This window comes from Melanotaenia boesemani, chromosome 13 (assembly GCF_017639745.1).
Source record: "Melanotaenia boesemani isolate fMelBoe1 chromosome 13, fMelBoe1.pri, whole genome shotgun sequence".
NCBI lineage: Eukaryota > Metazoa > Chordata > Actinopteri > Atheriniformes > Melanotaeniidae > Melanotaenia > Melanotaenia boesemani.
In genome coordinates, this window is record NC_055694.1 from 13,697,865 (window position 1) to 13,725,587 (window position 27,723).

The 27,723-nt window shown below is 36.2% G+C and overlaps 2 protein-coding genes across 4 annotated transcripts; both read right to left on the reverse strand.

The window, feature by feature from the left end:
* Positions 1-3,855: 3,855 nt before the first annotated feature.
* Positions 3,856-27,723, reverse strand: LOC121651264 (deoxynucleoside triphosphate triphosphohydrolase SAMHD1-like). Of its 3 annotated transcripts, XR_006012419.1 has the most exons (19): positions 27,692-27,723; positions 27,466-27,558; positions 27,183-27,243; positions 27,053-27,090; positions 26,620-26,780; positions 26,387-26,502; positions 24,836-24,906; positions 24,410-24,568; positions 24,227-24,339; positions 23,934-24,042; positions 23,755-23,846; positions 23,550-23,665; positions 22,569-22,693; positions 21,895-21,942; positions 21,725-21,799; positions 20,268-20,372; positions 20,012-20,134; positions 18,938-19,361; positions 3,856-4,459 (listed from the first exon to the last, which is right to left on the reverse strand). XR_006012419.1 is itself a non-coding variant. In XM_042003294.1 (18 exons), exons 4-17 carry the CDS (start codon positions 27,077-27,079, stop codon positions 19,988-19,990), a joined length of 1,464 nt encoding a protein of 487 aa, XP_041859228.1. In that variant the 5' UTR covers positions 27,080-27,090; positions 27,183-27,243; positions 27,466-27,558; positions 27,692-27,723; the 3' UTR covers positions 5,009-5,424; positions 19,954-19,987. The 3 variants fall into 3 exon arrangements, 2 of the variants coding, with proteins under 2 accessions (XP_041859228.1, XP_041859229.1); XM_042003294.1 differs by lacking the exons at positions 3,856-4,459; positions 18,938-19,361 and adding an exon at positions 5,009-5,424 and having other exon boundaries at positions 19,954-20,134; XM_042003295.1 differs by lacking the exon at positions 3,856-4,459 and having other exon boundaries at positions 18,368-19,361.
* Positions 4,796-27,535, reverse strand: LOC121651900 (deoxynucleoside triphosphate triphosphohydrolase SAMHD1-like). The gene is made up of 17 exons (XM_042004357.1): positions 27,462-27,535; positions 12,379-12,444; positions 12,249-12,286; positions 11,795-11,955; positions 11,494-11,609; positions 10,256-10,326; positions 9,791-9,958; positions 9,366-9,478; positions 9,073-9,181; positions 8,897-8,988; positions 8,684-8,799; positions 7,300-7,418; positions 6,712-6,744; positions 6,539-6,613; positions 5,736-5,834; positions 5,480-5,602; positions 4,796-4,864 (listed from the first exon to the last, which is right to left on the reverse strand). The coding sequence occupies exons 3-17, from the start codon at positions 12,273-12,275 to the stop codon at positions 4,796-4,798; spliced, it is 1,491 nt and encodes a 496-aa protein (XP_041860291.1). The 5' UTR covers positions 12,276-12,286; positions 12,379-12,444; positions 27,462-27,535.

The window sequence follows — 27,723 nt, forward strand, 5'->3', positions numbered from 1 at the left end:
ATACCCGGGTTTTGTCTGTTCACCGGGTGAATCAAGTGCGAAATTTACACAAATAACATTTCCGGTTATCCATTTTTCAAAACAAAGGTCAGCAACTCTAGTGCCGTACATGTTCATTCTAAATCCATCCACGGCGCCACACCGGGGCTAGGGGGTGCTACAGCCCCGTGATAAATCTGTGTAGCCCCATTAAGCCCCCCCAAGAAATTAGATTATAAAAAATATAATTATGAATTTATATATAATATTATAATAAAGGAATGTATTAGTTTAAAAACAGTTTGCGGAGATTCTCCGCTTGCATGTTTCTTCTGTGCACTGATTAAGAGGGGACAGAGGGCGGGCGGAAACTTTTTGTTGAAACTCACGCTAGGCTGAGTTGTGTGTGCCTAATTAACAGGTACGGAGTGTTGCACTTCTCGCTGTGGCTTTGGTATTATTATCTCCATTTTTTACCATGTTGTGGTCCGAATCATTAGATACAAATTGTTTGCACTTCTCGTTGCGCCTGCACTGTGTAGTATGTTAAATTTATCTCGCAATCAGTTTAATTTCTTAAGTTATGTTGTGATCCGAGGCAATAAAAGCAATGCATAGTTGATTTCATTAATTATGCATGTAGAATAAATGCGTTTGTTGCATTCTGTATGTGTTGCTTGTTTATCACATGGTCGCTGTCTGGTGCTGAATCTTGCACCTTTCCACGTGAAAACATTTTTGCCGTTGCTTTGTGGCTCGTTGTAGGCCTGGTTATTTTGCTGAATGTTCTTTGGCTAATTCAGTTAAATTGCTGTGTATCTTAGCCACTTTTATTGAAAAAATCGATAACCTATGTATAAAGTTACCTAAGTCATGGAAATCTGTTATTTTCTTAGCACCCCCACGTATTGGTCAAGTCCCTCATTAGCACCAGGAGAAAAAAAATCCTGGCGCCGTGCCTGTCTAAATCTAATTATATTTTCTAAAATATTTTAGTTGCTACGACACAAATGTTAAACTCTGTTTTGAACTCACAGAAAGAGATTATGTGGGATATCTGTAAAAGACATTGATGTCAGATAGGTACGTCTTATAAAAAAAAAGAAGAAGAAGAAGAAGAAAAAAAGAAAACCCACTCCTCTGACAACATTATTGTCACCATCTAATAGTAATTATATGCAGTTGAAGATCTTGTTCTGAGGCTCTTAAAATATCTGTTTACAGCAGAGACGTTTGTTGTGGTTTAATTTGATAAATTTAGTACCAATTGCTTCTCTTGTTTTGACAAGCTTTTCTACATACGCTGTTCTGTGGATGACACGTGGTGGGTGGAGCAAAATGTGGAGAACAGTGATACATTCCATGTACCTCGGAAATGTAAAGTATAAGATAAATTATTTTCTTTATTAGTGCCTGCGACATAGAGTGATAGAAAACAAGGCTACTTCTCTCTTGTTTAGCTTTTGATAACATAAACTCTTCAACTGTTATGCATTTTTATACAAAAAACAAAGCAACTTTTCCGCGAAAGGCAGTTTCTCTTATTTCATCTTAGATCAAGTAGCCTATTACTTGCGAAAGTTTTGCGTTTGTTGTTGAAGTTGCTTGATTAAATCATGTAAAACGTGAAAGTTAATGCCGACACTTTCGTCGATCTGATCTGATAGTTTTTCTTTAATTTCAGTGGGAAGATATTGGTAAAAACTAAATTTCCAATTACCACCAAATGCAGCAGTTGTTGTTGTTTGTTGTTTAATGTTAATCTTTAGTGGCTATAGAGCAGGGAGATAAGCAGTGGCAGACAAATAAAAATACTGTAGTACAAGAAGAAGTTTAATTAAATGTAGCATTTAAAGTAAAATTAGGGGGCCATTGTAACACTCATTGGTGTTGCTATACTTTTTTTTTTTTTTTTTACTGGGGCATGCGCCACAATAATTGTCACACAACTTTTAACAATATGTTTTAGTTAATAAAAGTAAATAGTAAATAGATTTATCCTCAAAGTCACACAATTTCAGGGACAATTATTATATGTTGTGCTGCCTCCTAGTCAGGACTCCGTCTCCATTTTGGCAACTTTATTCACCCCACACTGCATATCGTTTTTATGTGGATTCTTTTTTCCTGGACAATATCTAAATGAGAATGTATTATGCCTTAATATTTCCAGACTACAAAACTTGCTACATAACTTTTCAAAAAGTATTATACAGCGTATCAACATTTAAACTGTTTGGTATCCATTAAGAAGTGTTTTTATTTACAACAAAATGTGTATTATATAAAGTGTGTCTTTTTCCTCTGATAAATGTGCTGAAGAAAGAAGATCTGTATCTTACTGTAAAATGTAGTGAAGTAGAAAAAGTGTCCTAAAATGAAATAATTACATAAAGTACTATAATTTAAAATGATTCTTCAGTAATTAATTACATGTATGGTTAGTGATTAGATAAATCACTTGGGATAACTAAGATTTGCCTTTAAATAGGTCAGAGAAGCAAGGGGCTGAAGTAAGATGCATGTGGTACATCAAGGCTGAGAGGTGGAGAGACATATATAAAGGTGAGAGTTTCAAACAAGAACATGTGGAGTTCCCTCAGTGCTGATGGAGTGAGTATCTGGCTTAAGAAGACAGAAGTTTGGAAGGAGTCACAGCTGGAAACTTTAAGCACCTGGAACCAGAAAAAGGATGCACTTCGAGCATTTGGAGCCACAAGAGATGTCTGACTAGGCCAACAGCTGTGATTTACAATCTGCACTTCTGAGAGTTAGTTACAAAAAGTATATTTAATCTGTTGAACATTTATCGAGCTTTTAATTACCAAATAGTTTGTGCTTTATACATGATGCATGCAGATTAATTGAGCTGTATGTATTTCCCATCTAAATTACTTTAATGAAATACAAAACTTGGTCCCGAGCTGCAAGTGGTTCGCTGGACCTTTCACAATGACTTTTGTGACTCTTTTTCTTTTTCTTTTTTTTTTTTACATATTTTTCTAGAAATATCTACATCCCATAAAAAAGTCTGTCTATCATCATTTTGCAAAAGTTTTATGTTTTTCTTTATTTTAAAACCTAAAAAATGAAATAAAGAAAAATGTGGTTCTTCAAAAATGACAACAAATTTCCTACAGTAGATATGTATAAAAATTTACAAGTTGCCTTTTCAAAAGGTCTTATAACATTTGTGGCTCTAAATGAGTTTTATTTAACTGGGCTGAGGGGAAAACCGCTCTTTGGATTGTAAAGGTTGCAGACCCCCTGCATTAGGATGAAGGCAGTTAGTCATGTCTCCTCTCCTCCAGCTTAAATTAGTTTCTTAACAGGGTAAAACTTTTTCTGGACCGAGACTTGGAACTGAGAGACCAAGAAACTTCTAGTAGACTGCAAGAGTTACTGGGATCTAACAATGTATATCAGATGTATGTCCTGCTGCAACGTAAGTAACCACAGTGCCATCTTTGCCTCATGGAACTCCATGACTGATAAGAATCCAGAAATTCAAAGTACCTAAAACCTAAAACCAGCATGTTAACAGAGGCTTATTCAATCATTGCACAGTAATATGAATGGGAATCAGTCAGGTTATTGCTGCCTGAAATCAATACTCAGATAGATAGATAGACAGACAGACAGACAGACAGACAGACAGACAGACAGACAGACAGACAGACAGACAGACAGATAGATAGATAGATAGATAGATAGATAGATAGATAGATAGATAGATAGATAGATTTATAATGTGAAAAAGAGAACAACACCGCCATCATGTGGTAAAAATATGCAATGTGGATGAAATTTAGATAATGTGTTCAGCATTTGAACTATTTCCATTTTTAGCAAAGTGAACTTCACAGACACACAAAAAAGGAGAAAAGGAGCTTTATTTCCAACAGACAACTCAGGTGTTAACAAACAGGAACACACTCCTACTGACCTCCTATTAATAAACCCACCTCCCACTGAGATATAATGCATTTTCACACAGTAAAACACAACAAAACAACAAATTAGTCTTAGTCACAATCAAGAAAAAGTGAGTACAGCTACTAGATATAAGTACAAGAAAATCTGTGATATCAAGAATAATTATACTAGTGATTATTTTTATAAATGGATTAAATTTCTATTGCATGTGGATTCAAGTTGCTACTCAAATGACAGAAATTGAAAATGCAGAACTATTAAAAACCAAAACACACAAATACATTTAATCAATAAAGATCAACATGAACGGTGATTAAGTCACAATAAATAACCTACTAAATAAAACAACCCCAACCATGACAACCTCTTTAATAATCCTCAGTAATTAAAAGCAATTTGGAAACATAGTAAAATACCATGAAAACCCATTATTTGTTTATATAATTGTTTTAAATCACACAAAAGTAACTATATTAATAATATTAATAATAAGAAGAATAAAACCCACATCACACTGAAAACACCCAAAATGCAAGTTTAAAACCTCAGTAAATGACAGACTGTTTTTTTGGTTTAAGGTTTTCCACCATCAGCTGTCTTACTGTTTGCAGCTTATGGAAGCAAAACTCTGACTAATATAAGAATAAAATAAACAAGACAAGAGTTAGTCAAGTTTGTAGTTCATAACAGATTAACATAACTGCATGTTATGGTATTAAGCAGGGACGAATAACATGATTTAATAACATTAATAATAATAGTAAATACATAACATGTAAGACAGAACAAAACCTGCTCATGCAACGATGCTTTCGTCTTGGAACAATCTTAACTTCTTTCAGGAAAAAACAGGTGTAGGTGTAGGCCACTTTACAATCTTTCATTGCTGCATCCCCGCTGAACCTTCATCTGCGGCATCTTTTGCTTTATCGGTATTTTCCTGGTCGTGCTGAAAGAAAGAATAACTGTGAGCAAGAGAGATGTCTAGTAGGAGATGCAGTTCTATGTGGTATCCAGCAGGGGGCAGACTTCACTGCAGCTCAAAACATTTGATGTGAGAAGATTATTTTGTCATTATGGACCAGAGATCACTAACTTTGGAGCTCTTTAGCCAGTGTCCTGCAGATTTGAGATGTTTTCCTGCTCCAACGACACATTCATTTGAATCAGGTATGTTGCAGCAGGGAAATATCTAAAACCTGCAGGACAGCGATCCAAGAGCTCTGGAGTTGGTCCCTGTTTTGGACCAGTGGATAGTGGGGGAATTTGAAACCTACTAGAAGATACCACCAGAGATTTAAAGAAAGTGTTGGACGTATTTACAGATGCAGACCAAACAACCGGCTAATTATTCCAGACAATAACAAGTACATTGATAAAAAATGAGAATAGTCATTCAGTTACCAAACAACCAGGTCTGAGATCACAAGGATTGTAATCTGGTATTTTGGCTCTGACAAAACATGAAATGTCTTCTCTGTACTTGTAACTCACTAAATAACTTCTATTGAATATACAGTACTGCAGATTATACTTTATTTTACACATCATTCTTAAATATTACCTCAAAGTGGTTTTTCTTACACCACTCTTTATAGAGCTCCTTAGCTTCTGAACTCCCTTCTTCGCTCTTCCAGTAGACCCTGATGACCTGCTCAGAAAAGCGTTCTGGCAGAAGCTTGGACACCTGACAGGATTGACAACAATAGAAATCTGTGAAATGTAATCTTGCCAAGGTTGTTTAGACATAGAAATACATAAATATAACAAAACGCTTGTACAAAGAAATGCTGAGATCACATTTTTGCTGTAGTTCTAACCTTATGTTTGGGCACTGCTTTCTCATAGTCGCTCTTTCTGTAGAAGTAGGTTTTCTCCATGGGATCCTTGTCTTTCATCCCATAGTCCACACTGACAACCTAAAGTAGAAGTTTTGGAGAAAATCCAGTGTTTATATTTACAAGTAAATCATGTTTTAGACCAGATGCAATTTTATAAACCACATGCTAAATGTACAGCACATACTTGACCTCACTGTGTAATTGTAACAAAGTCAAGAAAAAAAAACATCTTTCTGTAGTTTTGCTTTGGTGAACCTAAAAATGAATCCATCTGCAGATTCGTGATTTGACACATCAAAACATTTGAAACATCTTGTATACAAGGAATGAATGTAGCAGTTTGTGTGTGTTTGGCAGCATTACAATGAAAGCTTATAGAGAGAAGGATTTTTCACTGATTATGATATTATTTTAAATATCTAAAGAGATAAACTTCTGAACTGAACAAACTGTATGTGCCAATTAAGCAAACTTTGGCTCAGGTCAGTGGATGTACTGCAAAATTTAGTAAATTCTCTGAAATGTGACCTAATCAAGACATGTATGCAGTTATAAATAAATAAATTAATATGCTGAATGGTCCTTCGTGTACAAGTAAGAGGAGACTTTGGGATTATACCATGAAGTGTCAGATTCTAAATCGTATGTTTACCATGTATAAACTGTACTAAAAACTAAAGAGAAAGAAAAAAAGGAACTCATTAAAAAAATAGGTTCACGTAATTAACAAAATCAAGGATTTTAAAATAAGTGTATTAAAAGCCATAGGACTAAAAACTCACAACAACTTCAAAGATGTTTTGCTCTGGCGGACCTTCTCCCTTTCTCAGTTCCTGTTTCAAGCTTTCAATTGTAGCCTTAGAGATGGAAACATTCTTTGTTTTGTTTGGTTTTTTATGTTTTTTAAATATTTTATTATTTTGCCTCATTATCTTAACTCTGTTCTTGTTCTTACCTTTAATTGTTCCTTTTCCATTTGCACTCCTAGCTGATAGGTGAGAGGAAAATACACTGATTATTCAGACATAACAGAGTACAATAATGGCTGACAACAGAGAAGCCGAGTTATGTTTCCTTCATAGTTAAAAAATAATCAAAACATCTCTTGGAAAAAAAAAAAAGTTAAAAAAGAAATTTTGGGTCATGTTTCAGTGCATATAGTATACATTTATAATGTAATCTTTTCTTGTAAACACCTACACATGCACAAATACACACACACTATGTGTAAGTGTATGTGTGTGTATTTTTTAATTTGGTCAATTATATAGTTTCTATGTGGAGAAGGATGACCAGTGCAGAAGCAAACTTGTATTTTTCTGAGTCAAACTTTACAAATTCATTTTTACAAAATATATTTTTTTTGTTTTTATATATATAAAGATGATGTGTCTCAAAGAAGTGTGCCAGAATAAATGATACAGAATAGTGTGTTTTTATTGAAATATATAAACAGTGTTCTCTTGCCCCCAGGTGTAGATTGATGGTCTGTCACAAGCCCAGTACAGGCCTGTTACAGGCAGGCAAAAATGTCACTACAGACCTTGGCTTCACCCAAAAACTTGTACAGTTTTCGAGAGAAGATCCTCTGTACAATTTTATTTGCTTCCTCCAAATCTGGTTGATTCGAGTCTGGGTTAATTATTTTTTCTAACACTTGATCTTGAAGAAAAACAGAGAAATACAATAGATCAGTTCAAGCAAAACAAAAATTCATGAGCATTTCCATACATTAAAAACAGCTAAAATTTATGCTTTTGTTATGACTGATGGGAGCAGCTGATTGCTGACAGTCCATTCACATGTCTGCTATCTAGCGGTGGAAAGTGGTAACAGGGTTAAGTTTTCTGGTGCTTGTTGCAAATTTGCAACGCTGGCACCTAAAGGGTTAACAGGTCAGGTCTGTGAATATAAAAAAAAACTGAAAGAAATGTAAACAAATATTTAGGGCCATTCCTCCCTGGATGCAGAGAACACACAAGGTCTCGTGAGATGATGGGAGTGGGCTGAGTTTACTTTAAAATATGATTCAGTTAAGTGCAATTTACACCTTCATGGAGGTATCAGGTAGTGCTGGTGCAGATGGGCAAGATTTTAGTGCAGACGGATGGACTTACAATCCTGCCACTAAGTGCAGCGACATGATCGAATATACACACGTGGACAAAATTGTTGGCACCCTTCAGTTAATGAAAGAAAAACTCACAATGGTCACAGAAATAACTTGAATCTGACAAAAGTAATAATAAATAAAAATTCTATGAAATTTAACCAATGAAATTCAGACATTGCTTTTCAACCGTGCTTCAACAGAATTATTAAAAAAAATAAACTCATGAAACAGGCCTGGACAAAAATGAGTTTTTAGTCTATCTGAGACTGAATTAGCATGTTTTTAAACTATTTATTCAATAATAACAAGACCAGTTAAAGATAGAATTTAATTTTAATTATGGTAACAGGAATAAGTAAAGTAGTGGTGGTAGTAGTATTATTTTCACCATTTACATTTGACTACATTGACTTGATTAATAGCAAAATTAGGCAACCTGCCAATCCTCCTTAGTAAATCATTGGACAGCTGTTTATTTGTTAATTGGTTTGGTAAGTGATTAGTTATGACTAGAAGCAGTTAAATTTCAGCAGTCTGAATTGGAGGTAAGATTAAATAATTATGATACCATGGGATCCTGATTATTATGAAACTAAAAACAAGTGTTTTTATTACAACTGTTCGATAATTAACTTTGTGAACATAATAGTAATTTTTCATGTTTAAGAACAGTTTAGTAAATTAGAAGAAATGGTTGCCACATTATTAAATTATCAGTCTTATTGCTCCCTATTCTTCTTTTCCAATGATACTGAATATCAGTGACTGCTCTTTCTATCCTGCTGTCTCCTTCATACAGTTTACATCACCTGACCTGTCAGCTTGGTGTAGGCCTCCATGTCATGTATGGCTTTAGAGAGAGTGAATTTCTTCTTTTTAGATCCTTGGATCTTAATGTGGGGATTTGCTTTTAAGAGGGCATCTTTGATCCTGGATATAGAAAGAAATTCCCATTTTTTTCTTTCTTTTATTTCTTATATAGGAATATTTTACTGCATAGTATGAACATAAAAATTCAAGTACTCACATAATTTCTATGTTCTTGTTTACTCTGTGCTGGTAGGCTTTTTTATGGAGACGGCTCCTTGTGTGGAACATGTCATACAGATTTCCCACCTCCTGTTAAGAAGGTTGCCTGTTATTAAACTGCTTATCAGATAAATCCATTAGTTTTTACATAGCTTAAAAAGCAGGAGTAAACACCTTGTCTCTGGAGCAGATGTGTCTCCGATATTTATACTTGCACACCCTGGCAAACTTGAAGAATCGTTGATGGTCAAAATTGTTCTTCATGCCGAGGTGGTGACAGTCCCTGAGATGAGACAGAGTGATGACGTGTGAATATGATAAAACTTATGCAGTATTCTTCAAAGACTTAAGAATACTGCTAATAGTACAAGTGATCTGGTTACCATAACTATTCTGGTAAAATAATGCATACAGCAGTAGCTTCTCTTTCTATGTCAGTGAGTGATTTAGCTTTAAGTCGGCTCCACCTGGCAAAGTAGTCAAACTTGTCCACATCAATCCCATTTAGCTTGTTGGCAACGATTTCATAGAGGAAAGACTTCTCCTCGTTTCGTCCTTTGTATGGCCACGGTGTAGATGACTGCAAATATAAGCATTAAACATTAGATCAGGGGTAGCCAACGTCGGTCCTCGAGGGCACCAATCCGGCAGGTTTTCCAGATCTCCGTGCTCCAACACACCTGACTCAGATTAAATGGATCCAACAGCCTATAAGGATCTCCACAATGACTTGTTAGTTTAAGTCAGGTGTGCTGGAGCAGGGAAATCTGGAAAACCTGCCGGATTGGTGCCCTCGAGGACCGACGTTGGCTACCCTTGCGTTAGATTATTACAACAATATATTTTAAATTCAAAATCTTCATACAGTATTTAACTCCTTTAACTCCCGGGCTTCTTTCGGCTTTTGCCCATTTTCCTTATCTTCCAGAGGATGTCCATGAATTAACTCCTTGATAAAGACCAGGTCTTCTTTCAGCTTCAGCCCATAATGTTCCATATCGTTCTTCAGATCATTGACTTCCACCAGGTGATCAAACATTGCAATAGAGGCATCCTCATGCTGCAAGAGAAACATATTTATTAATACATTATGAGAGGAATTTTGATGGCTTGAAAATGAAAATCAGATATCTGACATGTTCACCTTTTACCCTTCGAGGAAAATGTTTAGGAAGAAGCTGATAGTTAATCTGTAGTTAATAATTAACCCAGATGATTCATTACCAGGGAAAGAAGTGAAGAGGAAAAGAGGATGTAGCTGGAAGTTCTCTATTTAATTATCATCATCATCATCATCATCATCATCATCATCATCATCATCATCATCATCACCATCATCACTTCAGTTCTTCCTTACCTTCCACTTTGATCCTTTGCAAGCTTCAGGGATAAACATCTGATCAAACAGGTGAGAAAAGGGTCCATGTCCTACAAATGAGGAAATATGACAGTTACTGAAAAAAAGTTACTAGTTACAGTTACTTCTTTTAAAAAGTAACTAAGTTACTTTTTGTATTACTTACACAAAAAGTAATGCGTTACTGTTAAAAGTAACTGTTTAGTTAGATTTGAAAAAACATCCTTAAAATTTCTCCCATTAATATCCTTACAACTTAATTATAGTTTTGTTTAAAATATAATACAAACGCAAACACAAAGTAATTTTTCAACACAAATTTATTTGAGTCAGGCCAGCCGACTATTTAAAATGAAAATATATAAATAAAATGTAGGCTAATATATAACTTTTCAAAAATTAAATCTTTGCTGCACGTTGAGCCCTTTAATGTAAAATCTTTCTCGTACTCTTTATTATGTATATTTTTATTTTTATATTTCCTTAGGCATTCGCGGGCATTGTCACTGTTGTCAAGTGAAACTGTGCGCGTGCCCGTTTGGACGCTGCAGTATCCATGGAAACGGAACTGTGGACACTAGTTCCTTAAAAATCTGATAAAAAGACTGTTGCATTTACGTTTACTGTTCTGCATCCAGGGCTTGTTGCTTCATGAACAGCTGTGAGAGAAACAGCAGGGCTTCACAACAAGCCCAAAAACTGATGATATTTACAACTGCAGAGAAAAATAAGCCCAACAAGAACTTTGCAACACTGTCCCGTGCTACATCACCGCTGTAAACAGAAAGAAAACACAGCTGCTAGCCAAAATGTATTAGTTTAGCTAGTGACGGAGTAACGCACCATAGGGTAATGGTAACGCAGTTACTTTATTTAATGAATTAGAGGATTAGTTACTAACAAAAGGAAGGATGTTAGAATTACTTTGGGGGTGGGCGGGTATCTATCCATGTGGATAGATACAAATGGTTTTTCTCACAAAAAGTGGACATGTCCAGGTAAAAGAGGACATCTGGTCACCCAAGACAAGGGGACGCCACTGAACTGGAAGAACAGCTATATCGATTAAAAAATTAAGATGTAGGACAAATTTCAAATGAGCAGAGACATAGGAAAAAAAACTTCTGTACAGATGCCAGTGTGACTGCCTAAAAAATGTCCAAATCATGAAAATGTAAATTATTACACAACTAAGTGGTAGTTAGAGGAAAATAAAAGAGAAAACGTGTAATACTTACCAAGGTCATGGCAAAGACCTGCAATCTCCACACAAAGGATGTCTCTGTCATCGATTTTGAGTTCTGGTTGCCTCGACTGTAGAGATTTTACAAATTCTCCTGCTAAGTACCCCACGCTATATCATTAATCACACACACACACACACACACACACACACACACACACACACACACACACACACACACACACACACACACACACACACACACACACACACTTTAGGTGTTTTCTACTAAGCAGTCCTTGTCTGAAATGGATTGCATTAAACTCAAAAGTCTTCCAGAAATCATGAGGACATACCCAATTGAATGTTCAAAGCGGTTGTGAGATGCTCCTGGGTAGACAAAATAAACGCCCCCAAGCTGCTTGATGTTTCGTAGTCTCTGGAACTGAGGTGTGTCGATGATTTTGACGAGAAGTGGGTGTAACTCTATGTGGCCGTGAATGGAATCATTAAATATCTGGCAGCATAAGATAAAAATGAAAATTAGATAAAACCAATCAGTGGTCACACTATCAGTAAGTCTAGTTCATGATAATTCTTTGGGTTCTTGTTATTTATTTAGTGGTGTTGTTTGTCTTTTTTCTTTTCTTTTATTATTCCATTTCTCCCTTTCACTTGTTTAATAACAGCCAATGTGAGTTGACATACATGATTTAAGTTTGTAATAGAGCAGCATTGTCTTCCTTTTTCTTTGTCATTTTATGGTTTTAAATTGCATATTGCTGCATGATTAGATTGATCTTTTATCACCTTGCCATCAGGCTTTTCCTGCGTCATGGTGTTGTTTTCTAAGGAGGAAAAAAAAAGCGTATAATAGACCATTGATAAATAAAGTAAATAGATAAAGAAACTTGACTAAGAATAACTTGTAGATACTTACTTTGTGGCAGTCGTCCTATGAAATCACTTGTTCTTCAATTTTTCAGGTGAACCCCAGTGATTTTTTAAAGAGAGAACAGATTAAATCATTTAAATGATGTATTTCAGAAAATGAAAACTCACCTTCTATAAGACAGCTGACCAAAGCAGACTAGTGTGAACGATGGAACAACATCAGACTTTATAATGTGGCCACACCTATCAGATTGGACACTGCCCTCTAATGTCTTATTTAATACCTTTAAATTTTCACTTGCACTGCTTTGTTGCAATAAAGAAATTATATTAAAAAAAGAGAAAGTATAATAAAGAAGATGATGTGGATCTGTCAGTGTACAAAGAAAAGTCCTCCCAATACATTTAGATAAATCTGATTGATTCGCTTCACCTTTTCCCCTTCGAGGAAAATGTTTAGGAAGAAACTAGTAGTTAATCTGTAGTTAATAATTAACCCAGATGACTCATTACCAGGGACAGAAGTGAAGAGGAAATGAGGAACTAACTGGTAGTTCTGAATTTAATTACCATCATCATTATTATTCCCTGCTTGAGTGGTATTTCAACTCTTCCTTATCTTCCACTTTTCTTCCTTTGATCCTTTGCAGGCTTCAGGGATAAACATCCCATCAAACAGGTGAGAAAAGGGTCCATGTCTTTGGACAGTGTTGTTAGTCATAAACCAGGCAGCATTTACAATTGTCATGTGTTCACAACCAAAAACAATTTCCTCCCAAACACAATTTGCCTTTAGAATTCTAATCTCACTTATTTGACTGCAGAAACAGTGCCAATTTGTGAACAGTTTTACTTTCATTTACACACAGGAGAAAAGACTTCTCCTCTTTTCGACCTTTGTATGGCCACTGTGGTGATGACAGCAGGACAGCCACAATCTGTGTGTTTGCTCTGGCTGTATTATTAGGGTCCGAGCCATACAAAGTATGGCAAGGCCCTATTGTTCCTGAAATGTTTATTATACTAAGCGCTTCAAGGCCAAATTTGACCCCCTAAACACCCATGAAAAGTTGTGAAACTTGGCACACACATCAAGCCCGGCGAAAATCGCAATATTCTAAGGTCCGCATACACTTCAATGCAAAAGTGGCTCAACAGCGCCACCTAGAGACCAAAAAATTCCCCAAATGAATGGGGTCCCAAAAGTCTACTTCGACGTAGGAAGACGAAACTCAGCACACACGTGTACCACCCCGTGTTGACCAAAAAACTCAATGTAACACCTGTCGCCATGGCAACGGGGTGCCCGCCATCTTGACGTGTGCGGCCATTTTTTTGCCATTTTTTCCACTTTACACACATCGTATTTGAACGAACTAGTCTGAGGGGATTCGTGCGATTGACTCCAAACTTGGTGGGAAGCTTCCTGACAAGTTGGGGACCAAACGCTCCTCAAATCTTTCTAATAGCAGAAAGCATGTTACCGTGGCAACAGACGGAAAAACGCCTTCTCGCCATGAAACACGGTTTGCTCATATCTCCACAGAAATACATGGGATCTCCACCAAACTTGACAGTATTCATACGTGTGACACCCCAAGTCCAGCAAATAAGTCAATCAAACACCTGTTGCCATGGCAACGGGGTGGCCGCCATCTTGGATCTCATTGCCATTTGAACGAACTAGTCTGAGGGGAATGGTCCGACCGACTCCAAACTCGGTGGGGACCTTCCTGACAAGTTGGGGACCAAACGCTCCTCAAATCTTTCTAATAGCAGAAAGCCTGTTACCGTGGCAATCGACGGAAAAAGACCTCGCCATTAAACACGGTTCGCTCATATCTCTGTAGAAATACATGGGATCTGCACCAAAGTTCACAGTATTCATACCTGTGACACCCCAAGTCCAGCAAAGAAGTCAATCAAACACCTGTTGCCATGGCAACGGGGTGGCCGCCATCTTGGATTTCACTGCCATTTGAACAAACTAGTCTGAGGGGATTCGTGCGACTGACTCCAAACTTGGTGGGAAGCTTCCTGACAAGTGTGGGGCCAAACGCTCCTCAAATCTTTCTAATAGGAAAAAACCGTGTCACCGTGGGAACCGACGGAAAATGGCCTTCTCGCCATGAAACACGGTTGCTCATATCTACACAGGAATACATGGTAACTGCACCAAACTTGACAGGATTCATACACTTTGGGTCCTTAACGCATTACAACACCTGTTGTCATGGCGACATCGGGTGGCGGGGTCCAGGCAGCTCGGACCCGATGGATGCCGCTTGCGGCTTTAATTAGGGTCCGAGCCATACAAAGTATGGCAAGGCCCTATTGTTCCTGAAATGTTTATTATACTAATTTACATTTGCTTTACTTTTTGCGGTACCATTGTACCTTTTCTTTTTCCATCTGATGGATGCACCTGTGTGATGCTGCTGCCAGAGCTGAAAAAACATTAATTCATTCATTTTCATTCATTTTCTCTTAGTCTAGGTCAGGATCGCAGGGAAGCCGAGGCCTAACCCTAATTGTGCTGTGGGGCGGCATGGCTCAGTGGTCGAGTGCTAGTCCTGTCGCCCAAGGGTTGTCGGTTCAATCCCAGCCTGGAGAGTTCATGTCGAGGTGTCCCTGAGCAAGACATCAAACCCCTAATTGCTCCTGATGGGTCGTGGTTAGTGCCTGGCATGGCAGCTTCCGCCATCAGTGTGTGAATGTGTGTGTGAATGGGTGAATGTGACGTACATGTAAAGTGCTTTGGATAAAAGCACTATATAAGTACAGACCATTTACCATGTGCTATACAAATAATTTGCCTTATACAAATATTTTGCTAACAGCTGTGTAATTCCTGGTAGATATTGTCAATATTTAATGTTCACACAGGGCAAATACAACTAGTCAAATCCAGACATGGCTGCAAAGTCCAAATAAATTATAAAAGCATTTTGCAGTCTGGCAAGTTCTTTATACTAATCAAAATGGAAGTACAAACATGACTGCAAATCTTAGGCCTATTTATTTATCTATTTATTTTATGTATTACTCAAGTAACAAATAATAAAAAAAACAGATTATGTATCTGGCATGTGAGGAAAAGCTCGAGGGTCTGACATTCCCCAAAAAGACTGGTTAAGAACATGGTATAAGTCATTTTGAAACTGCACAAAAAGTAATTTGCAACAGGAGTTAGTCTTAATTGGGTGATGGCAAATTGGGTTTACAAATCCCAGAACGGTTTAGGCCCAGAATCTATCAGTGATGTATACATAGAAAATGAACCTAACAGAGCTTTTAGATTCAAAGACTTTGGTCAACTAGTTCAAACCAGAGTCCAGACTAAACATGGAGAAGCAGGATTTAGCTATTATGCTGCAAACAAGTGGAACAAACTGCCAGTGGAGATGAAACTTTCTCCAAATGTAGACTTTGGAGCTTCCAACAAAAGAATCAGGTTCAAACAAAATGCAAAATTCAGTCTGCCTGCACCTCCATTCAGGCAAACTGACTTTTTTAATCATAATTAGAAGTTTTAAAATGGAACACAAAAACACTTTTCAATCCAGGATTTTCAAGGGCCCCCAACCTGCAGTGGGCCCCAGGTAAATGCTACCGTTTACCCCCTCAGTCCGATGCCAACGCATATAGAACAACACTGATTAATTACAATCAAAAATTCATCAAAATTGTTACCACTAATCATTTGACACTAAGACGTCGCGGCAAAAACAATTCAGCTTTGTGTCGATATTTTATCCCTTTCCAAGTCAGACAGTTCCCAGTCAGGCAGCAGGTTCAATACCAAACACGACTCAGTGACAACATAATCAACATAATTTTTTTAAACATATTTGTTGGAGCACATTTTCAACTATCACTAATAATAATTTCTTTCTGTACATAAATAAATATGAGCAAAGTCTGACTATCTGACTTTTATTATGCTGGATTTTTAAAGTAAACCTCTAAATTCATGCTGCGACACAACACTGCATCTGTTTCGCATATGCCTATGGCAGGCCGAAGAATTAGTTCCTACCTATCCTGAAAGTTTATTTATATAAATCTTGGTATAGGAGGAATAGATAGTTAACTACTGATCCGCACATCATTACTATTTATTTTTCTCAGATAATTACTTAGATCGTATTGTCGGCCCCTTCCCACTTATTTGTTTTACCGGACATTGGTCCAAGAGTAATGCGGCCCACTGGGAATTCTCCCGAACCTCCTGATTACACAACATTTCTCTTGGTGTGTATTTCAGTGTGATAAATCAAGGTTTTTCGTGAGAGCGTGTGAAGTCACTCAAATGCGTGAGTCTCATGGCCAATGTGTGAGAGTTGGCAGCCCTGAAAACATCGTGTGTTGGTTATTAACTTTCCTTGTGTTCCTTATGCTTTTTACCTGGTTTTAGGCAATGGCTGAAGATAAAAGTGATGAGTGGTTTGCAAGGCACAACAAACAGATGTTGTTTGAATTAAAGAATTGAAAAGCTTTTCCTGGAGAACTGTCCATCACACACAACTCCTCAGCTCACAGATGAGATGCTGAAAGACATGTGTAGCATAAATGTAAAAGGATTCCATGAAGCACTGCAATGGACCCTTCCCAAGATTTGATAAATAATTTTTTCACCATCAATGATACTCCTTAAAAAACATAAGACGGGTTTTGGAGAAAATCTTAAGACAACCTATTTCTTTAAATCAGAATCATTACTATGAGCAGGAGACAAATTTCACTGTTGTGCTTCTACCTGGGCATTGTGAAGAAGTTAGTACTCCATGTGCCTGGTCTAACACTACATGTTAGAAAGATATACTTTCTGTGTTTCTAAATTGTAGTATCATGCTAAAACCTACATAAAAAAGATGCTATACAAATTAAGCACCTGGAGCCACAAAACGATGCACTTTGAGCATTTGGAGCCACAAGAGATGTGCGACTAGGCCAACAGCTGTGACTTACAATCTGCATTTCTGAGAATGAGTTACAAGTAGATTTAATCTGTTAAATCTTAATTTAATCACTAAATAGTTTGTGCTTTATACATGATGCATGCAGATTAATTGAGCTGTATGCATTTCCCAACTAAATGGCTTTAATATAATACAAAACTTGCAGTTAAGTCTAAATTGTGGTTACTGCAATATAGATTCTTGTTAACAATATTGAGATTTAAATGTGTCATATCGTCAAAATTTAGGTTCTTAAAGTGTAGTCTAACAAACTATTCTAACATATGCTTGGCACTTACATCCAATCCACTAAAGTGATGCCTTGCAACCAAACAGTGCACAGATTATGAGAAGAGAACTGCTGTTAACTAATGTGTGGAGTGATATCGAACTCCCTATGGTCATTCAGTTGTGTGTTTTACCAGAGGAAGCAGAGTAAACAGTGGGACAGGGGTCCACAGCCTGCAGCTCCGGAGCCACAAGTGGTTCGCTGGACCTTTCACAACGGCTCTTAATACATGGCTAAAAGTGCTAAAGCACGAACTCATGTTTACAAATATAGATATAATAATGAATGCAGTTTATATTTATTTATTTATAGTGAATTTTAATTTTTTTAATTGAATAATTGCATTGAGTTTCCATAACATAATGACACTAACAGTGCCAGTAATTTATTTTATCTAGTTTCCTTGTCATTAGGTAGGACACTATGGACTTTTTTTAAACATAATTTTCCACACATATCTACATCCCATAGGAAAAAAATCATCTTTTTGCAAAAGTTTGATGTTTGAAGAAATAAAAATGTGTTAACAGATAAGTGCAACCTTGTGCAGCAGTTTATTCGATCACTGCACTGTAATATGAATGGGAATCAGTCAGTTTATTGCTGCCTGAAACCAATACTCACATGCATAGAGAGAGAGAAAAAAAAGATTATGGATAATGTGAAAAAGAGAGCAACACCGCCTTCATGTGGTAAAAATATGCAATGTGGATGAAATTTAGATAATATTTTCAGCATTTTAATAATTCCGTTTTAGCAAAGTGAACTTCACAGACACACAAAAACAGAGAAAAGGAGTTTTATTTCCAACAGACAACTCAGGTGTTAACAATCAGGAACACACTCCTACTGACCTCCTATTAATAAACCCACCTCCCACTGAGATATAATGAATTTTCACACAATCAGTAAAACACAACAAAACAACAAATTATTCTTAGTCACAATCAAGAAAAAGTGAGGACAGCTCCTGGATATGAGTACAAGAAAATCTGTGATATCAAGAATAATTATACTAGTGATTATTTTTAAAAATGGATTAAATTTCTATTGTATGTTGATTCAAGTTGCTACTCAAAAGACAGAAATTGAAAATGCATTTAATCAATAAAGATCAACATGAACGGTGATTAAGTCACGATAAATAACCTACTTAATAAAACAACCCCAACCATGACAACCTCTTTAATAATCCTCAGTAATTAAAAGCAATTTGGAAACATAGTAAAATACCATGAAAACCCATTATTTGCTTATATAATTGTTTTAAATCACACAAAAAATAATATTATAATTGATAATGATAATAAAAAACCCACATAACATCAAAAACACCCAAAATGCAAGTTTAAAACCTCAGTAAATGACAAACTGTTTCTTTGGTTTAAGGTTTTCCACCATCAGCTGTCTTACTGTTTGCAGCTTATGGAAGCAAAACTCTGACTAATATAAGAATAAAATAAACAAGACAAGAGTTAGTCGAGTTTGTAGTTCATAACAGATTAATATAACTGCATGTTATGGTGTTAAGCAGTGATGAATAACATGATTTAATAACATTAATAATAATAGTAAATACAGAACATGTAAAGGAGCATGTGCATTAAATGACAGAACAAAACCTGCTCATGCAACGATGCTTTCGTCTTGGAACAATCTTAACTTCTTTCAGGAAAAAACAGGTGTAGGTGTAGGCCACTTTACAATCTTACATTGCTGCATCCCCTTTGAACCTTCATCTGCTGCATCTTTTGCTTTATCGGTATTTTACTGGTCATGCTGAAAGAAAGAATAACTGTGAGCAAAAGCCATGTCTAGTAGGAGATGCAGTTCTATTTGGTATTCAGCAGGGGGCAGACTTCACTGCAGCTCAAAACATTTTATTTGAATAGATTATTTTGTCATTATGGACCAGGGATCACTAACTTTGGAGCTCTTGAGCCAGTGTCCAGCAGATTTTAGATGCTTTCCTACTCCAACACATCTGACTGAAATGAAATGGTTCTTTAACAACTTGCGTCAACTTCTGCACAAAACTCTTAACGACACATTCATTTGAATCAGCTCAGGTATGTTGCAGCAGGCAAATATCTAAAACTTGCAGGAGAGCGATCCAAGAGCACTGGAGTTGGTGATCCCTGTTTTGGACCATTTGATAGTGGGGGGATTTGAAACCTACTGGAAGATACCACCAGAGGTTTAAAGAAAGTGTTGAACGTATTTACAGATGCAGACCAAACAAATGGCTAATTATTCCAGACAATAACAAGTACATTGATAAAAAATGAGAATAGTCATTCAGTTACCAAACAACCAAGAACTGTGATCTGGTATTTTGGTTCTGACAAAACATGAAATGTCTTCTCTGTACTAAATTATTAGACCGTAAATTATTCTTTTCTTCTTTACATATCATTCCTTAATATTACCTTAAAGCCATTGTCCTCACACCATGACATATAGCGCTTCTTAGCTTCTGAACTCCCTTCGTCGCTCTTCCAGTAGACCCTGATGATCTGCTCAGAAAAGCGTTCTGGCAGAAGCTTGGACACCTGACAGGATTGACAACAACAGAAATCTGTGAAATGTAATCTTGCCAAGGTTGTTTAAACATAGAAATACATAAATATAACAAAACGCTTGTACAAAGAAATGCTGAGATCACATTTTTGCTGTAGTTCTAACCTTATCCCTGGACAATGTGAATGCTATCTTATGGTCACTCTTTTTGTAGAAGTAGGTGTTCTTGATGGGATCCTTGTCTTTCATCCCATAGTCCAAAGTGACAACCTAAAGTAGAAGTGTTGGAGAAAATCCAGTGTTTATATTTACAAGTAAACTATGTAGTATATTTGTAAATATATTATATAGTGTAAATTATTATTAGGGCTGTCAAATGATTAAAATTTTTAATCAGATTAATTTACAGCTTTAAAATGAATCATATTTTTCAAACAATTTAAAAATGATTAATCACCATTTGCAAGTTTTTATATGCCTGAAATTTTCCCATTTTTACTGTATTGTATCAACAGAAAGAGCCAATGCTACAAATATTTACTGTTAGCGGACCTGTTCCTGGGTAAACATCAGAAACAGCAGCATATAATGTACTCCTATATGTTGTTCTAATTTATTTCTACCATGTTCTTGATCATGATTCACAATTCATATACCATCATCTCACCAACCGTCTCCATGGCGATAACATCTGTCATAAAACCACCAGATGTGACGATTGAAGTTAAACAACCAACACTGATGAAGAAACTCTGATAAAACTGTTGATCTGAATAAAAACAAGTTTTTCCTTTTATGAAATTGTGCAGCAGTGATAAAATCCTACAGCAGCATCACTCAAAATAAACAACTGTTGATAGAACAGATCATTGGCTTTTTGTTTTACACGTTTTTCTTCACTTTTTTATACTATTTTCCTGGTCAGTGCTCCTGCTTGGCGCCCATCAGAACATTTCTAGACCCACCCCTGCATAGCTAGAGTATAAATCCTTTCTACAGCTCCGTCCTTTCATCAATCACTGTAGATCCAGCAAAAAACAATGCTTTGGGGTAAATATGTGATGGTGTGAACTATGAACCACTAGTTTCCTCCTTCTCAGCTGAATAATAAAAAAACACACTGAGAGAAAGGCCGATCAGCTGATCACCGACAGCTGTCATAAAGACGACCAGAGATCCACTAGAGCAGACCCACAGAATCACAGAGCAGAATGCAGAAGAGGAAAATCACTATACAACCAGGTATTTTCAAGCAACACGTCTTTACAATCAGTTTTGAGGTATAAACTTTGGCTTTTCTGACACTTCTTAGTATAGACATTAGGCTATTAATGGTATGCATTCAGGAGCGATTGAAATGTTTTGAATGTGACCTACAGACGACATGTATAGGGTTATAAATAAATAAATAAACATACTGAATGGTCCTTCGTGAATAAGTAAGATGAGACTTGGGGATTATACCATGAAATGTCAGATTCTATATCGCTTGATTACCATGTATAAACTGTACTAAAAACTAAAGAGAAAGAAAAACAAGAAAGAAAAAACAGGTTCACGTAATTAACAAAGTCAAAGATTTTTAAATAAGTGTATTAAAAGCCATAGGACTAAAAACTCACAACAACTTCAAAGATTTCTTGGTCTGGTCGACCTTCCCCCTCTCTCAGTTTCTCTTTCAAGCTTTCAGTTGTAGCCTTAGAGATGGAAACATTCTTTGTTTTGTTTGGTTGTTTATGTTTTTAAATGTTTTTATTATTATTTTGCCTCATTATCTTAACTCTGTTCTTACCTCTGGTATTTTCACTTCCATTTGCTTTCCTGGCTGTTCCTCTTGCTTTTGTCCAGGGTGAATGATAGATGAGAGGAAAATACACTGATTATTCAGACATAACAGAGTATAATAATGGCTGACAACAGAAAAGCCGAGTTATGTTTTGCTTCATAGTTAAAAAATAATTGAAACATCTCTAGGAAAAAAAAGTTACAAAAGAAAGGTAAGGTCATGTTTCAGTACATATAGTATACATTTATAATGTAATCTTTTCTTGTATACACCTACACACACACACACACACACACACACACACACACACACACACACACACACACACACACACATACACATATATATGTGTGTGTGTGTATTTTTTTATTTGGTCAATTATATAGTTTCTATGTGGAGAAGGGTGACCACTGCAGAAACATTTTTCTTAGCCAAACTTTACTAATTCATTTTACAAAATGTGTAATATGTATGTATATATATATATATATATATATATACATATATATAAAACGTAAAGATGATGTGTCTCAAAGAACTGTGCCAGAATAAATGATACAGAATAGTGTGTTTTTATTGAAATATATAAACAGTGTTCTCTCGTCCCCAGGTGTAGATTGATGGTCTGTCACAAGCCCAGTACAGGCCTGTTACATGCAGGCAAAAATATTATTACAGACCTTGGCTTCACCCAAAAACTTGTACAGTTTTCGAGAGAAGATCCTCTGTACAATTTTATTTGCATCCTTCATTGCTTCCTTTTGCTCCTCGAAATCTGGGTTGGTTATTTTTTCTAACACTTGATCTTGAAGAAAAACAGAGAAATAAAATAGATCAGTTCAGGCAAAATAAAATTTCATGAGCATTTCCATACATTAAAAACAGCTAAAATGTATGCTTTTGTTTTGACTGATGGGGGCAGCGGTGGAAAGCAGTAACAGGGTTAAGTTTTCTGGTGCTTGCTGCAAATTTGCAACGTTGGCACCTAAAGGGTTAACAGGTCAGGTCTGTGAATATTAAAAAAAATTAAACAGTAGTAGGTGGGACAAAAATGTGAACAAATACTTAGGGTCATTCCTCCCTGAATACAGAGAACACACAATGTAGGGTCTCGTGAGATGATGGGAGTGGAATGAGTTTACTATAAAATAGACTCAGTTAAGTGCAATTTACACCTTCATGGAGGTATCAGGTAGTGCTGGTGCAGATGGGCCAGATTTTAGTGCAGACGGATGGATTTACAATCCTGCCACTAAGGGCAGCAACATGTTAGAATATAGGATATGATCATCATAATCATTGGACAGCTGTTTATTTGTTAATTGGTTTGGTAAGTGATTAGTTATGACTAGAAGCAGTTAAATTTCAGCAGTCTGAATTGTAGGTAAGATTAAATAATTATGGTACCATGGGATCCTGATTATTGTGAAACTAAAAACAGGTAAGTGTTTTTATTACAAATGTTCGATAATTAACTTTGTGAACATCTATAATAGTAATTTTTCATGTTTAAAAACAGTTTTGTAAATTAGAAGAAATGGTTGCCACATTATTAAATTATCAGTCTTATTGCTCTCTATTCTTCTTTCCCAATAATACTGAATACCAGTGACTGCTCTTTCTATCCTGCTGTCTCCTTCATACAGTTTACATCACCTGACCTGTCAGCTTGGTGTAGGCCTCCATGTCATGTATGGCTTTAGAGAGAGTGAATTTCTTCTTATCAGATCCTTGGATCTTAATGTAGGGATCTGCTTTTAAGAGGGCATCTGTAATCCTGGATATAGAAAGAAATTCCAATTTTTTTCCTTCCTTGTACTTCATATACAGGAATATTTTTCTGTACATAAAAATTCAAGTACTTACATAATTTCGATGTTCTTGTTTACTTTGTGCTGGTAGGCTCTTCTGTGCAGGAGGTTCCTTGTGTAGAACATGTCATACAGATTTCCCACCTCCTGTTAAGAAGGTTGCCTGTTGTTAAACAACTTCTGATCAGATAAATCCATTAGTTTTTACATAGCTTAAAAAGCAGGAGTAAACACCTTGTCTCTGAAGCAGATGTGTCTCCGTTTGTTATACTCGCACACCCTGGCAAACTTGAATAATCGCCGATGGTCAAAATTGTTCTTCATGCCGAGGTGGTGACAGTCCCTGAGATGAGACAGAGTGATGACGTGTGAATATGATAAAACTTATGCAGTATTCTTCAAAGACTTAAGACTACTGCTAATAGTACAAGTTATCTGGTTAACACAACTATTCTGGTAAAATAATGCATACAGCAGTAGCTTCTCTTTCTATGTCAGTGAGTGATTTAGCTTTAAGTCGGCTCCACCTGGCAAAGTAGTCAAACTTGTCCACATCAATCCCATTTAGCTTGTTGGCAACGATTTCATAGAGGAAAGATTTCTCCTCGTTTCGTCCTTTGTATGGCCACGGTGTAGATGACTGCAAATATAAGCATTAAACATTAGATTTTTACAACAATGAAACTGTTTTAAATTCAAAATCTTCATACAGTATTTAATTCTGGAGATTCCAGAGGATGTCCAAGAATTAACTCCTTGATAAAGACTCGGTCTTCTTTCAGCGATTGTCCATCTTTATCATCACTCATTTCCTCCAATTTATTGACTTCCACCAGGTGATCAAACATTTTAATAGAGGCATTCTCATGCTGCAAGAGAAACACATTTATTAATGCATTATGAGAGGAATTTTGATGGTCACAACTATAAAATGAAAATCAGATATCTGACATGTTCACCTTTTACCCTTCGAGGAAAATGTTTAAGAAGAAACCGATAGTTAATCTGTAGTTAATAATTAACCCAGATGATTCATTACCAGGTAAAGAAGTGAAGAGGAAAAGAGGAGGTAACTGGAAGTTCTCTATTTAATTATCATCATCATCATCATCATCATCACTTCAGTTCTTCCTTACCTTCCACTTTATTCCTCTGCAGGCTTTAGGGATAAACATCCTATCATACAGGTGAGAAAAGGGTCCATGCCCTACATATGAGGAAATATGACATAACCAGTGTTGTTACTGAAAAAAAGTTACTAGTTACAGTTACTTCTTTCACAAAGTAACTCAGTTATTTTGTTGATTACTTACACCAAAAAGTAATACATTACTGGTAAAAGAAACTTTGTACCAGCGAAGAAGAAGAGGATCAGGAAGGAAACAAAAAGCAGAAGAAGAATGAAGACAACTGTAGAAATTTGCTGAGCCTTTGAAGAAAGGATATGTGAGTGTTTTAGGGTGTGTTGGCCAGGTTGCTAGTAACATGCTACCATACAACTCTGGACATAACCTTTAATTGTATTAAAGCAAATCTGGTCTCTCTTGTATACCATTTTTGGTTAAAAACATATGATCATATTTTAAAACATTTTAAGTGTTAGTTCACATTTCATGACATCAACATGTGGTTTTAGATAGTGTTACGGCCGCCTGCCTGCCGGCCTAATGACAGTACAAGACTGCAGCTTGTCCTGCCGGTGACTGACAGGGGGAACCTCAGCTGGCGCCGCCCTACCTCCACCTGGATTGGTCCACCTACTTCCAGGATACTAACTACCGACCAATGACAACGTTGGTGCGTCTATTAAGCCTCGTCATCTGCTTCACTCGTGGCAGCTGTGGACAGAGGGACGCAGCTTGCCAGACTGGGAGTGTTGTGAATCTGTGGTTGTGGAAGTTACTCTGTGTGGTTATAGAGCTAAATTCCGCCCATGTGCGTGTAACCCATTTTGTTTGGGACATTTTCAGTTTGTAGAAGTAATCGTAAACCCTTTTTGGTGGGACTTTCTGTTCAGTTATAGTAATTGTTACCCTTTGTGGGACACTTTCAGTTGTTTATTGGTTTTGAGTAGCCAGTTTATTTATTGTTTTGGTCGACACCGGATGGTCGTACCTGTACCTGAACCCCTTTGTTTGTTTTAAATAAATTGTATTTTTATTTGAGGTCCAGTATCTGACTCGCTTTGTGTTCCGTCTTCACCACCCCTAGCAAACGAGGACGTAACAGATGGATATTTTATTTATAAGGTTGGGTGACAAGATCAGAGTTCTTTAAAAAGAGGACATTAAGTGTGTTGAACAAGTGTCTTTCTGTTTGGTGTTTGTCCCTTTATAAAGCAATAACGTTATATATATATATATATATATATATATATATATATATATATATATATATATATATATATATATATATATATATATATATATATATATATATATATGTATATATAAGAAGAGACTTGTCTTTATGCTGAACAGTTACATTGATAATGACCGCAACAACAAAAAGTTTTCATTTAAATGCGGGACAAAATTCTAATAAAAAGAAACATAAAATAAAGAAAAACTTCAGTACACATGCCAGTGTGACGGTCTAAAAAGTGTCCAAAAAATTTGACAGTGTAAATTATTACACAACTAAGTTGAAGTTAGAGTAAAATAAAAGAGAAAACGTGTAATACTTACCAAGGTCATGGCAAAGACCTGCAATCTCCACACAAAGGATGTCTCTGTCATCGATATTGAGTTCTGGTTGCCTCGACTGTAGAGATTTTACAAATTCTCCTCCTAAGTACCCCACGCTATATCATTAAACACACAAACACACACACACACATTAGGTGTTTTCTACTAAGCAGTCCTTGTCTGAAATGGATTGCATTAAACTCATAAGTCTTCCAGAAATCATGAGGACATACCCAATTGAATGTTCAAAGCGGTTGTGAGATGCTCCTGGGTAGACAAAATAAGCGCCCCCAAGCTGCTTGATGTTTCGTAGTCTCTGGAACTGAGGTGTGTCGATGATTCTGACAAGAAGTGGGCGTAACACTATGTGGCCGTGGATGGAATCATTAAATATCTGGCAGCATAAGATAAATATGAAAATTAGACAAAACCAATCAGTGGTCATACTCTCAGTATGTCTAGTTCATGATAACTCTTTGGGTTCTTGTTATTTATTTAGTGCTGTAGTTTTCCTTTTTTGCTTTTCTTTTATTATTCAATAACAGCCAATGTGAGTTGACATACATGATTTGAGTTTGTAATAGAGCAGCATTGTCTTTCTTTTTCTTTGTCATTTTATGGTTTTAAATTGCATATTGTTGCATGAATTTATTGATCTTTTATCACCTTGCCATCAGGCTTTTCCTGCGTCATGGTGTTGTTTTCTAAGGAGGAAAAAAAAGTGTATAATAGACCATTGTTAAATAAAGTAAATAGATGAGGGAAACTTGACTAAGAATAACTTGTAGATACTTACTTTGTGGCAGTTGTCCTATAAAATCAATTTTTCAGGTGAACCCCAGTGATTTTTTTTTTATCTGAAGTTAAGAGAAAACAGATTAAATCATTTAAATGATGTATTTCAGATAATGAAACTGGTGTTGCATTATTTTAAGATTGATTTTCTTTTTTTAATTTATTTCCCTTATCAAATTTAGCCAGTAAACTTAATTTCTAAGATCATTTGTGACTCATAGCACAACATATTTTAGCCAGTAATGTAGCTGATCAATAAAATAGAGAGAAACCAGAAAACTAACCTCTATTTTTTCCAAATCTTGATGCTCTTTTTTTCTCTGGAACTGATGCTCTTTTTCTACTCCCAAATCCCCAATATCTTCTAATGGCTGCAACTTTAAATTAAAAGTGAAATCAGCTTCTAATTGAAATTTTCAGTGTTGATCTGACAAAGATAAGTTAAATAATTTGGGACAGTAAAAAAAAACAAAAAACAAACAAACAAAAAAAACAAAAAACAAAACTCACCTTCTATAAGACAGCTGACCAAAGCAGACTAG

Bases quoted from the DNA above. Each gene is read 5' to 3' on its own strand.
- LOC121651264 (XM_042003294.1), bottom strand. From the start codon at position 27,079: ATGACGCAGGAAAAGCCTGATGGCAAG. The intron at 24,340-24,409 runs GTATGAAGATTT...TTATATTTGCAG, and splicing joins AATCTCCAGAATTAAATACT to TCATCTACACCGTGGCCATA. The intron at 20,373-21,724 runs GTGAGTTTTTAG...CTTCTACTTTAG, and splicing joins AAGAAATCTTTGAAGTTGTT to GTTGTCACTTTGGACTATGG.
- LOC121651900 (XM_042004357.1), bottom strand. From the start codon at position 12,275: ATGACGCAGGAAAAGCCTGATGGCAAG. The intron at 7,419-8,683 runs GTCAGGTGATGT...TTTTTCTTCAAG, and splicing joins GGCCTACACCAAGCTGACAG to ATCAAGTGTTAGAAAAAATA. The intron at 5,603-5,735 runs GTTAGAACTACA...CAATCCTGTCAG, and splicing joins AAGCAGTGCCCAAACATAAG to GTGTCCAAGCTTCTGCCAGA.